A 13436-nucleotide genomic window follows, 5' to 3' on the forward strand; every position below is an offset into this window, starting at 1 on the left:
ACTTCCCCGATAGATCCCCCAGAGAGGGAGGCCCCGGCCCTCCGGCCAGTGGGGTGATCGATGGGGGGGGAGGGGGGCTTCCCGATCGCCCCACAGAAGGAGGCCCAGGCTACCCTCTGTGCGGTGATTGCAGAGCCCTGGCTATGTGGGCGAGGCCTCCCTCTGCTGGGCAGTGGATCACGGAGCCCCGCAATTGATCGCCCCACAGAGGGAGGCCCAGGCCAGCCAAGTGATCACACCCCACGTCTGTCTCCCGTAGAGGGAGGCAACCAGTGGCAGGGTAGCAAGGGGGCAGTGCTGCACAGATGGCAAGCAGTGGCAGTGGCTGGGGTGGGGCCAGCTGCCAGCAGCCGGGGGACCCTACCCAAGGGGTCCCAGATTGCAAGAGGGTGCAGGCCGGGCTGAGGAACACCCCCACCTCCTGCACAAATTTTGTGCACTGGGCCTCTAGTTGTAAATGCTGCAATGGATGTTACTGAATTAGTGTTTTGCGTTTCTTTGCATATATATTCCCAGAAATGGAATCACGGGGTCATAAGGCAGTTCCATTTTAAATGTTCTGAGGTAACTCCATACACTTTCTACAGAGGCTGCACCAATCTGCATTTCCACCAACAGTGTACAGGGTTCCTTTTCCTCCACATCCTTGCCAACACTTGTTGTTTCTTGATTTATTGATGACAGCCATTCTGGGATCCCCATTGCCTTGGCTTTTCATTTTTGGACCCTCTCATGTCTCCTCTGCATCTGCATACTGACTCATTGCCAGCCAGGGATGTATAGACAGCTTGGGCCCTGTCTGATCTCTTCTGCATGGATATGTGGAGAGCTTATCAGGGCCTCCTATGGCTGTCCAATTTTCAAGATCTCCTTGATAAATTTCTCAATAGTCTGCCAATCCATTTATTGCCCCAACCAGTTCTGAAGCCTCAGGCTATCTGAGCCACTGTTTTTACTTGTTCGTGTGCCACTAAGCTTGCTACTGTTATTGACAATGCTGTTGGGTATAGGGTTCATCCAAGTTCCACTCCAAATCTACTGAGTTCTCTCTGGTGTTGAAGCTGCTAATTTTCACAGCTTGTGTCTTTGTAGTTGAACAGATGCTCACTGTTCCTAACTCAAAGTTCTATTGATTTTCATGAATAGCTATTACTATATTTGTTATGTACCTTTGTTCAGTTTTCAGAGTCCTGAAATGGTTGCTTTTGACCACTTTATCCAGTTTTATTGTTGCTTTTTCGGAAAAGGATTTGCCCAGCTACTCACTCTGCCATACTAGAAGTCCCACCTCAGACATAATGTTCTTTTATTATATTGTCTTTGTCAGGTTTGGGCATCAATATTATGCTGGGTTCATTTTTTTTTAATGTATTTTTATTGATTTCAGAGAGGAAGGGAGGAGAGATAGAAACATCAGTGATGAGAGAGAATCACTGATCAGCTGCCTCCTGCACGCCCCCTACTGGGGATCGAGCCCCAACCTGGGCATGTGCCCTCGATTGGAATCAAACTGGGATCTTTCAGTCTGTAGGCTGACACTCTATCCACTGAGCCAAACTGGCTAGGGCTTATGCTGGGTTCATAAAGTGAATTGAAAATGCTCCTATTTATTAGAAAAATTTTGTGTAACTTATTTCTTCTGTAACTATATAATTCCATAGTGAAACCACCTGAGCCTAGAGCTTTCTCTATGAGAATCTCCTATCTACTCTACCAGATAACCCTATGTAAAGTGAATCCCCCTCACAGGAACTTGGCAGTCTCTCTAGATATGCCAGGTTTCTTTATCTAGAACTGGCTAGAAGTGGAAGCTGATTTTTGTAAGCATTTTGGAAATTTGTATTGCTTCAATGAAATTGTGACTTCCTGAGACCTGAACCATGATTTCCTACCTTACCTGAGAGAGGCTCACTGTTCGATGGTGTGTACAAATTAATCCGAAGGAACGTTTTAAGACATCTTCATGAGCTGTTTCCACCCCCGTCCATCACTTCTTTTACACCAAAAGTAGTCTGCAGGTAATGGTAGTTGTTTCTTTTGTGACATTTTGGGGTGGAGAAGGTGGATGTAATGAAGCCAGTAATTCAGGACTCAATTCCCTCTCATGTTGTGTTTTTTTGCTTTTGCACCGGAGTATATGAAATAGCTTCTAAAAGCTCCAGATGCAAGCTGGGAAGAATCTCGGTGACTGTAATAACATGGTGACAACACTTGAAACCTAAGTTAGACTTCTGTTACAGTCTCACTACTCAGTTTATTTTTTAGCAATTTAATGGGTACATTTTATTTTATTTTGTTAATCCTCAACCGAGGATATTTTTTCCATTGTTTTTTAGAGAGAGAGAGTGGAAGGGAGAGAGAGAGAGAGAGAGAGAGAGAGAGAGAGAGAGAGAGAGAGAGAGAGAGAGAGAAACATCAATGTGACAAAGATACATTGATTGGTTGCCTCAAGGAGGGAGGGTGGGTGGTAGGGTATGATCAAGCCTGCAACCGAGGTACGTGCCCTTGACCAGAATCAAACCTAAAACCCTTCAGTCTGTAGGCTGGAGCTCTAACCACTAGCCAAACCAGCTAAGGCTAATGGGTACATTTTAGAGTCTTACATTTGGTGTGGAATTAGATTCTCCCTTTCAAATGTTGTAATTAACATCACTTAAAACTTGAATAAAATATTGAAATCCACCCTGGCCAGTTTTGCTCAACAGTTAGAGCATCAGCCCATTGACCGCAGGGTCTCTGGTTTGATTCTCAGCCAAGGGCATGCACCTTGGTTGCAGGTTTGTCCCTGGCCTCTGTTGGGGCATGTGCAGGAGGCAACCAATCAATGTTTCTCTTTCTCTCTCCTCTCTCTCCCTTCCCCTCAATCTAAAAAAAACAAAAACAATGGGAAAAAATATTCTCAGTTGAGGATTAAAAAAATGCATATATTGAAACCTAAAAAAATGAAATAAAGTGAATCACCTTTATAATGTTCTGTTTCAGCACCCTTTCATCTTCTTAGAGCTCTATTGCCCCATATCCCCAAGTAAATATCTGATAGGAAATGTGCTCAATACTTGTTGAATAAATAAAGAAAAACTGAAAACCTAAGTATCAGTAATGATGGAAAACTCAATTATGATACATTAAAACAAGGTAATGTTATATAACTATTCAAACTGACAGGTATGGAAAAAATAAAATAAAATACTTATATGAAATAATGGAGAATGAGAAACTAGACCACTGGGATGCACATATCGTATAACTATGTAAAGAAAGTATATATACATCTAAATTAAAATGCCTGGAAAATAATTCATGGTGATAATAATAGGTTTTAACAATTAGCAGACATTTTGCAAAGGAAGCAGGTTGCTGACAACAATAGAGTATAAAGTCCGTATTGTGGAAAAGTACTTATAAAATATTAAGTGAAAAATAGAGCATAACATTGTATGTACACCATGATTATGGCTAGGCCAAATTAAATATAGATTGAAAGAGGATACAGAAAAAAAAATACCTATTGCATCAAGGTGATAGACGTGTATAAAATTTGTCTTAAATTTTTAAAAAATTGCTGATCTTTTAAAAATATTTTACAATGGGAGATAGCCATAAATAAATAAATAAAGAAGTAAGTAAGTAAATCTCAACACCCAATTAATAAGAAATGAATAACGTTTTGAGAAATATCTTTAGTCCTTTAATATATATAAGAAAAAATATATAAAATTAGAACTATAAAAATTCTTTTAACCTGCTCTTTTTCATTTAACAATATATAATGGCTTAATAATAAACTTTCAAAAACATTTTAAACAAAGTAAAATTAGTGTTACATTGGTGGAAAGACACATTAGTGAACTGAGCACAGCAAAGGAGTAAATATAGGCCCAGATCCATACTAACCCACAGTTGTTTATGTAAGCAGACCTAAAAATCAACTACTATATCTATAAAATAAAACATATACTGAGAGGGTGAAGATTATGCTTCTTTACAAATGTTATAAAGTATGGTAAAGTTAAGCATTAAAATGTAAAGAAACAATGGAGGAGAGTGAAGGAATGAAAAATACTGATAAATCCTCACTCCCAGAATAATCTCCCAAGTGCTCCCTCAGACCAATAACATAAAACTCACACCATATCCCCAGGAGAAGTCCGAGCTGCCTTCAGTAGAGATCCCCGTGCCTGTATAACTTGGAAAAGCAGACCTTGAATCCCCAGTGTCAGTTGATGTAAAAGGTGATTCTTGTGTGATGTCAGACTCACTAAAGGCAGAATTTGGAAGGAAGAGAGAAAACATTAACTACTCAGCAATTATGTGATAAGCATATGTACAAATATATCTAATGAAGCAAAAAATCAGTGAAGAACTTGAAATTTAAACATCATGAAAAAGTCCTAATTCCTATAGAATTGATGGCAGTCATTGTACATAATTCTTCTAGTCACAGTTTATAATGAATACTTTAACATTCCACCTGTAACATGTACCTTTGACAACTAAAGACATTTCAGAAATATTGGTAATATCTGAACTTGTTTGGCACTTTCACAGTTTACCAAGAAACATTTACAAATATTAATCCCCTTTTACCCTCACAACAACCTGGTGATGCAGAATTCAATGCCATTTTAAAGACAAAGACTCTGAAATTTGTTTTGTTTCATTAGTACAAGGCTTGATACCAATCCTAAGCTAAAAAAACAAAACCTTTGCCATTATCAAGTATAAAAACAAACAAATACACATCGTGTTACTACCTTTGGGAACTTGTATCTTTTTCATGGCTGTCATTGGTAGAAGAAATTTCATCCAGCTGCTCTGGAAGGGGATGATGATTAAGAGCATATTTTGTTATTCCTTTCCTGTGAAAGATAAAAAGAAAGTTATATTTCCTATAAACAAAAAATATACCTGTGAGAAACTTAGTCTAGAAGTTGATCACCTACTTCTTGCTGCTCTGGAAATGCATTGTCCAATACATTAGCCACTAGCAGTTAAAATGTGGTTAGTCAGAAATGAGATGCACAGATGCATTTTAAGTATAAACACACAGGATTTTGAACTCTTGGTACCAGAATGTACAGTATCTCACTAATCATTTTATCTTGATTATATGTTAAAGTGATAGTGTTTTGGATGTGAGTTAAACAAAATATATTATTAAAATTAATTTCACCCTAGCTAGTTTGGCTCAGTGGATAGAGTATCAGCCTGCAGACTGAAGGGTCCTGGGTTCGATTCCAGTCATAGAGCACATGCCTGGGTTGTGGGCTGGATCCTCAGTGTGGGGCGTGCAGGAGGCAGCCAATCAATGATTCTCTCTCATCATTGATATTTCCATCTCTCTCTCTCCCTTCCTTTCTGAAATCAATAAAAAATTAAAAAGAAAAAAAAAAGCCCTGACTGGTTTGGCTCAGTGGATAGAGCGTCAGCCTGCAGACTCAAAGGTCCCAGGTTCGATTCTGGTCAAGGGCATGTACCTTGGTTGCAGGCACATCCCCAATAGGGACTGTGCAGGAAGCAGCTGCTCGATGTTTCTCTCTCATCGATGTTTCTAACTCTCTATCCCTCTCCCTTCCTGTCTGTAAATAATCAATAAAATATAAAAAAATTAGTTTCACAGTAAATTAAAAATATAATAAGGTATAACCACACAACTATTAGAACAGCTAAAAATAAAATATGGTGATAACACAAAATACAGGTGAGGATGTGGAGAAACTGGATGTGTCTCTCATATATTGCTGGTGGGGAATGTGAAATGGTACAGCCACTTTACAATAGTTTTGTTTTCTTATAAAACTAAGCATATGCATTTACTATAAGACCTGGCCATTGCATTCTTGGGCATTGATCCCAGAGAAATGAAAACTGATGTTCACACAAAAATATGTATATAAACATTCACATTATAATTTTAATATAACTGAAATGTCTTTAGATGGGTGAAGGGTTAAACTCTGGTATATCCACAACGGAATATGATCCAGCAAAAAAAAAAAAAAAAAGGAAAGAAAGAGAAGTGAACTAGTGATATGTGCAACAACTTGGATGGATTTCAAGGGGATCATGCTTAGTGGAAAAAGCCAATCCCAAAGGTCACATACTGTATGATTCCATTCATGTAACATTCACAAATTACAAAACTACAGAGGCTGAGAAAAGATTAGTGGTTATCAGGAGATGGAGAAAGGAGTGGATGTGACTAGAAAGTGATACACAAAACTGCTCCTTGGTGGTAATGAAATATCTCTCTATCTTGATTTTACAGGTGGTTACACAAATTGGTATATGAGACTAAACAAACATACACACACAAAGGAGTGGATATAAAAACTGGTGAAAAGTGAATTAACACACTGTGAACCAATAGTTTTATTGCTAGCTTTACCCAGTGCCAGATAAGTTTCTATTGAATGAGTACAAAAAATGTTTTACATAAATGTTAAAGGCATGCTTTAAAATTAAATACCCATTGCAATTTGAAGTTATTTATTACATGTTCTTACAAGCTAATATCTTTTTAAAGTATGATACTTTGTAAAACACTGTGTAACATGAAGTGAGAATTCTCGTGATCCATCTGCAATGTGTTAAGGAATATGGTCCAATATATATAAAAGCCTAAGTGACCGTTATTATCTATATATATATATAAAAGCCTAAGTGACCATTCGACTGTTAGCTATGATATGAACACTTGACCACCAGGGGGCAGATGCTCAAAGCACAGGCATGGAAACATGGAACAGACTGAATCTCAGAGGGAAGGGGGGAAGGGGAAGGGCGGGAAGAGATTAACCAGAGATGCACCAGATTCGTGCTCTGGTGGGGTCCCTTGGCCTGGCCTGGGATCAGGCCAAGACTGGCAGTCCGACAGCTCCTGAGGGGTCCTGGATTGCGAGAGGGTGCAGGCCAGGCCGAGGGACCCCACCGGTGCACGAATCCATGCACCAGGCTTCTAGTAGTTATATAAGATGTCATCATTGGGCAAAGCTGGGTGAAGGAAGGGTTCATGGAACTCTATGTACTATTTTTATAACTTCCTGTGAGGCTATAATTATTTCAAAATAAAAACTTTAATTTCACCTGTTTCTAGGTGTTTTTTTTTAATATGACTACCTGAAATTTAAAATTACATATGTGGCTTGTATTATATTCCTACTAGAGGCCCGGTGCATGAATTCGTGCATGGGTGGGGTCCCTTGGGTGGCCTGTGGGGATTGGGCCGAAACCCACAGTCCAATGCCGCCTGCCGCTCCTGCCTGCTGCTGCTCCGACTCATCCCAGCCCCGCTGCACCTGCTGCAGGCTCGTGCCCAGTCAGTCCCGATCGGGAGAGCCCTGCCTCTGGTGCCCGTCCCGAGGGGGGGCGGGGCTGGGATGCTATCGGTCATCCAGGCAGGCTGTGGGACGCCCTTGCCGGCCCAAGATCCAGATCTGTCCCGCTGACGTTTGTGCTGGTTGTCAGGAACCACCTGGTGGCCACTTTTACATCATTTCTTCCTTGCAGAGCGTATAGCGAGGGGAAGCGGCCGCGGTGCCCAAGGCTGACTTCCAGGAGGCCAGCGGTGCTGTTGGGATCGTGCCAGCGGTGCCAGCCCGTCGGTGCCTGGCCCGTTCTCCAGAGCTTGGAACTGCAGGACTACTAAGGGAGTGAGTGGCTGCCACCGGGCTGGTTGGCCACTGGGACAGACGAGTAGGTCAGCTAAGCAGCGCTCCCACTGTGGGAGCACACTGACCACCAGGGGGAAGCTCCTGCATTGAGCATCTGCCCCCTGGTGGTCAGTGCGCATCATAGTGACCAGTCGACCAGTTGTTCGGTCACTTAGGCTTTTATATATATAGATTGGACAGTGCTGCTGTAGAGTTCAATGTGTGCATGAGAATAAACTATGGGGTTAATTATATATTTCAATCCTAATCATCTACAGTAGACTTTCCTTCCCCACAAAATTCTTTTAAAAAAATATATTATATTTTTTTTTTACAGAGAGGAAGGGAGAGGGATAGAGAGTTAGAAGCATCGATGAGAGAGAAACATCGAACAGCTGCCTCCTGTACACCTCCTACTGATGATGTGCCTGCAACCAAGGTACATGCCTTTGACCAGAATCAAACCTGGGACCTTTCAGTGCGCAGGCTGATGCTCTATCCACTGAGCCAAACTGGTTAGGGCCCCACAAAATTCTTTAGTCAAATAAATTTAGGAAACACGATAGGTTAAACCAAGTTACACAGGTTTCTTTACAAGAGGTCTTCCCAGGGCCTTTTATATGCAAATGTGTATTATAAATCTCTAATACTCTTATTTCCCAGGAAAGGAAACTGAGGCACAGAGGGATTAAGTAACCTTGCTTAAGTCTTAGGGCTAGTAAGTGATGGAGCCAGGACTCAAACCCAAGTAGTCTGGCTCTGAGGCTTCTCAGAACAATTGAATAGTTTGAGATTTTAGTGAACTGTACCATTTTTTTTTTTGTATACAAATATAAAGGTAAGGGCCCAGTTAGTGGAGCTTGTACTTTAAATTATTTCTTAAATAGTGGGGATGGACTTGTGCAGAGCTATTTGTACTTCTCTTATTCAGTGATCCTACAACTAAAAACTTGTCTTTGAAATAGTGGTAGGGATCAGAAATATGGATTCCAGTTACAAAATAGAAACTTAAGACCTTTTTCAGTCTATCAGAGAAAGTGGATTATGGATTGACAATTAGATAATACCAAAAATATTAAATTTGATAACAGCATTTTGGTTACATAGAAAATGCATGTAATTTTTAAAGATGCATTCTGACTGGCACTGGCTCAGTTGTTAGAGTATCATCCCGAAATGGGGGTGGGGGAGGGCGGCTAGAAGGGGTCACTGGGGGAATAAGGGGGACATATGTAATACTTTCAACAATAAACATTTACAAATAAAATTTAAGTAAGTCTCAAAGCGAACTGATCCTTATGGATTCAGATGCTCAACTGTAGCGATGGAGAGGCAGTATGTGTAATGGCTATGACCACAGGCTGCAGAATCCGGTGGACACCGGGTGTGACTTCAGCTCCACCACTTTCAGGCTGAGCACAGTCTTTAAATTGGGGTCTTTACATGTAGAATGCAAAATAACAGTCCCCACCTGCCATGCTTGTTGGGTCGGATTAAGTGAGCAAGTACATGTAAGCATCTTTGCACAGTGCCTGGCACTGGGATATATTCACCTTTCCTCTAACACTCAGTCAGCGACTAACAACTTCCGGGATGGTCAGTGGCCAGGACAGTGCGGCGTGAAGCTGCGGAAACCACCAAAGCCTTCGGGGACCCGAGCTCTGGAAACGCCGCCCAAGGGGGCCAGGCCCTGGGACAGCACAGTGACAGTCTCTTAGCTGGAAATGGACGCGGAAGGGACAAAGTCCGGCCAGGCGGGAAGGACAGAACGCCGAAGAAAACTTCCTGCCTCCCGCCTGGGAAGGAAAGGAGCGAGGGGCTGGTCACGAAGGGTCCCGGAGCGCCCGCGCCCCACCTCGCCTCCCCTGGCCGCGGCGGGCATGGCCGAGCATCACTCACAGCTCCAAGCTCTGCGGCACCGCCTTCCGAGTGTATCTGGAGATCATCCTCCGCCTCCTCCTCATTCGCGGCCGGCACGGGCACGCCAGGGTGGGGGCCTCCAGGCCGGGCCCTCCGGCCGGCTCCTGCCCGGCCCCCTCCCGCCACCTTCCAGCCCCGTCACGCCCCGTCGCCTAGACTCCGGACCGCCGCCTCCTCGGACTCCCCGCCTCTCCGATCTTCCGTCCTCCCTACTTCCTGCGGGGGCGGAAGTGACGGAGACATCGCGCACCCGCCTAAGGCTCCCTTCCGAGCGCGGCGGTGACCACGCCGGGGTTCCGGCGCTGAGCGGGCCTCGGGTTCCACACGCGTGTCTGGGCTGAGCCGAGGGGCCAGGCTTTGGCGGCTGCTGGCTGTTCCCGGCTCCGACCTGCTCACGCGGTGGGAGGGGCGGCCGAGGGAAGGTGCCGCAGCAGAGACGCGTCGGAGAGGCCCTGAACCGTAAGAGGAATTGGCTTCATTTTGTCAGACGCAAGAAGGGACGCTTCTCTTTTCTGTGCTCCCGGCGTTGCCATCTGCACAGCGAGGGCTTAGCTCGAGTGACCCCCAAGCCCCTCCTGGTTGTGACACGGAATTCTTCATCATCAGGTGTGCTTGGCTCCATGGGTGGTTAGGTGGGTGGAATTACTGTCTGCCCCTCTGGGCGGAAAGGCCAAATGAGGATTTGGACAGCCCGCGGTGAAAGAGCGTGGAGACAAGATGAGGTTCCTCTCCATCTCATATTAGTCCGATAGAAAGCCGAGTAGATACAAAAATCGGGTCACGTGGGCCATCCAGGGCTGTGCCATTGTTTACAAAGCATCACCCGGCAGCAGTAATAAACTACTACTTTTGTTTGTAATGGAAACTCTTAGAAGATAAAGAGATATCTACCACCTCCTGGTATGACAGAGCTGTGCCCCCCTGAGACCTGAAAAAGGGGCAGATTTTGGACAGGTAGTTGTAGGGTCAAGAACCATGGGCAGATTGTTTTGGGATAAGACATGAATGTTTTGTAGTTTTTAATTCCCCTATGTCATACACAGTGTTTATAAAAGAGAAAGATCAAAATTCTGCAGAGTAAGGCAGATTGCTTTTCAGAGGGTTTAAATATTAAAAAAGTTAAATTGGGGCAGGATTCTAGAGAAGGTAGAGTAACAATTTAATTCTACAATGAAAGAAAAAGCCCCAGAAAGAGATAGTGCCCAAAATGACAATTAATTTAGTGGCAGAGCTGCAACTTTGGATAGTATTTAAACAGAAGATGTTAGTGCAGTGTTCTCAAACTGTGTGTGTTACACACGCCACTGCAACTACAAGGGCAAATATTTTTTTTATTTTGTTCTTACATAATTTGGGAATGTGATACTGAATTTCCATTCATTGTATTCTTTTAAAAATATATTTTATTGATTTTTTACAGAGAGGAAGGGAGAGGGATAGAGAGTTAGAAACATCGATGAGAGAGAAACATCGATCAGCTGCCTCTTGCACACTCCCCACTGGGGATGTGCCCGCAACCAAGGTACATGCCCTTGACCGGAATCGAACCTGGGACCCTTGAGTCCACAGGCCGGCGCTCTATCCACTGAGCCAACCCGGTTAGAGCCCATTCATTGTATTATATCACAAGTTCCTGTAACATAATTTTAAGTGTAAAGAACATAATTTTAAATACAAAACGGTCATTGAAAGAACATTAAATAAGTGTTATTATATTTGATAAATGATCAAGACAAAAATCATGATGATGGTATATGGATAATTTTGAATTTTGGAAAACAATGTTAATGGAATCACCTAAAATAATTCAGGGAACGGTATATTACTTCTACATTGTTCTAGGTGGTTTATATGATTGAAACTTTAAATGTAGTTTTCAAAGAAGAATGGAGGAGAATATGAAGCTTGCTACAGTGGAAGATGCTGTGGTGTACCGCCTGTTCCTGATACCAGATGAACCAAGGGATGCAGAAGAACACAAGGAGATTCTTCAAAAGTATATTGAGAGAATAATGACCCAGTTTGCACCTATGCTGGTCCATTATATCTGGCAGAATCAGCCTTTCAATCTCAAATACAAACCTGAGAAAGGTAAGGAAGGCTCTTTTACTTACTTTGATTTGATATGGTGGCTTTTAAGGTCATTCTGATAACAGTGACATATAATAGCCCACAGTTTATTCAGCGTTGTCAGGAGATTTAGATTAGTGATGCTTGCCTATATTAAGTTAAGCCCTTAAATTTTTTTTTCATTCATATTGATGAAAACATTTTAATAGTCACTACCTTAGGAACTAAGCAACATTATTAAACGTGGGGCTATTCTTTTAAGCTTTACTTTTCTATGCCATACTGTATCTAGGTACCTATACTAAACAGATTCAGGCATCTTTAGCTGTTACTCTGTATTTCTCACTATTGATGGTGTGATTAGTAGGCTGCCTTGTTTTGGTAGTGATCTAAGAGTGGCTCTGCCTGGCTTATAAAGAGAAATAATTGGGCTTTATAACCATTATTTGCCACTTTTTCATTGTCTTCCCTGTGTTGTTGGTTGTTGAGATCTGACCTCTAGCCAAATATGGCTCTTTGCCCTAGCCCTATGACTTCTTTAGCTTTACACAAGTGAATCATGGGTAGGTGACCAGGCTCTCCTTATACAGTGACTTATCTGAGGTCTTGTTTCAGATCAGGAGCATGGCACCTTGTGAGACCATAAGTCTGGCTCTCAATTGGTTGTCAATTGTCTTCTTTACTGTTAATTTTATTGAATTCCTATTCACTGAAATACCTGTATTTATTGGCAAGAACACTGTCACGTTAGTGCAGCACATGCAAAACCAACTCTTTTTTCTAGAAAATCATTTTTATATATATATATTTTTTTTTTTAATTGATTTTTTTTACAGAGAGGAAGGGAAAGGGCTAGAGAGTTAGAAACATCGATGAGAGAGAAACATCGATCAGCTGCCTTCTGCACACCTCCTACTGGGGATGTGCCCGCAACCAAGATACATGCCCTTGACCGGAATTGAACCTGGGACCTTTCAGTCTGCAGGCCGACGCTCTATCCACCGAGCCAAACCGGTCAGGGCTAGAAAATCATTTTTATCCAGTGTTTTCTCATCTTGCTTAATGGCTTTGCTATCTACCTGGTTATCCAAGTTAGGTAGTCATTCAAAATCATACTCAATTCCTCACTTCACCATGTTCAGTCAGGGACTAAGTCCTAGAGTGAATACTCCTAAAATGTGACCCCTTCTCTACATCTTTTTGGCTACAGTATAGGCCCCTTTAAAAAGAAAAAAGAAAAAAATATATATATATTGTTTATTGATTTCAGAGGGAAAGGGAGAGGGAAGAGAGATAGAAACATCAATGCTGAGAGAGAATCATTGATCAGCTGCCTCTTGCACACCCCCCACTGGGGATTGAGCCCGCAACCTGGGCATGTGCCCTTGGCCGGAATTGAACCTGCTACCCTTCAGTCTGCAGGCCGACGCTCTGTCCACTGAGCCAAACCAGCTAGGGCTGTATAGGCCCTTTTTATCTCTTCATCTGGAAGATTATGATAGCCACCTAACCTCTCCAGTTTAGGCATCTCCAGTTTCCTCATACTGTTAAATTTACTTTTGAAGAACACTAATTTGATCATGTCACTCACCTACCTAATGTTTTGAACAGCTCCACATTGCTTCTGGATGAAGTTCAAATTCAAGTTTAATACATCAGATAGATAGAGATAGATACCCTAATTGGAGTTTCTCTAGCTTAACAAACTTGGGAGGTCTGGGGTGAGGATAAGGAGAGTTGACTGGGGTCTTCTTCCCACCTGTTTTTTGCCATGGCAGCTTTTGAGACACTCCA

General features: G+C 42.5%; 2 protein-coding genes across 10 annotated transcripts in view; one reads left to right on the forward strand and one right to left on the reverse strand.

The window, feature by feature from the left end:
- FAM149B1 (family with sequence similarity 149 member B1) overlaps positions 1-9764 on the reverse strand; it is a 50456-nt gene extending 40692 nt beyond the window's left edge. For 3 of the 5 annotated variants that reach the window (XM_023755109.1, XM_023755111.1, XM_006090259.3), the window contains exons 1-3: positions 9552-9764; positions 4755-4859; positions 4129-4258 (exon numbers count right to left, since the gene is read on the reverse strand). In XM_023755109.1, the coding sequence (XP_023610877.1) occupies positions 4129-4258; positions 4755-4859; positions 9552-9616 (300 nt within the window). In that variant the 5' untranslated portion in view covers positions 9617-9764. Of the gene's footprint in view, positions 1-1897; positions 2189-4128; positions 4259-4754; positions 4860-9551 lie in introns of all 5 variants that reach the window. The other 2 variants (XM_023755113.1, XM_023755112.1) reach the window with 2 other exon arrangements.
- A 114-nt stretch (positions 9765-9878) lies between these two features.
- The window catches only part of ECD (ecdysoneless cell cycle regulator), a 30419-nt gene continuing 26861 nt past the window's right edge, over positions 9879-13436 (forward strand). The window contains exons 1-2 of one of the 5 annotated variants that reach the window (XM_006090261.3): positions 9879-10178; positions 11415-11663. In XM_006090261.3, coding sequence (XP_006090323.1) covers positions 11459-11663 — 205 coding nt within the window. In that variant the 5' untranslated portion in view covers positions 9879-10178; positions 11415-11458. The remainder of the gene's footprint in view (positions 10179-11414; positions 11664-13436) is intronic. The other 4 variants (XM_014457134.2, XM_014457135.2, XM_014457136.1 and 1 more) reach the window with 4 other exon arrangements.

This window comes from Myotis lucifugus, unplaced genomic scaffold, assembly GCF_000147115.1.
Source record: "Myotis lucifugus unplaced genomic scaffold, Myoluc2.0 scaffold_69, whole genome shotgun sequence".
NCBI lineage: Eukaryota > Metazoa > Chordata > Mammalia > Chiroptera > Vespertilionidae > Myotis > Myotis lucifugus.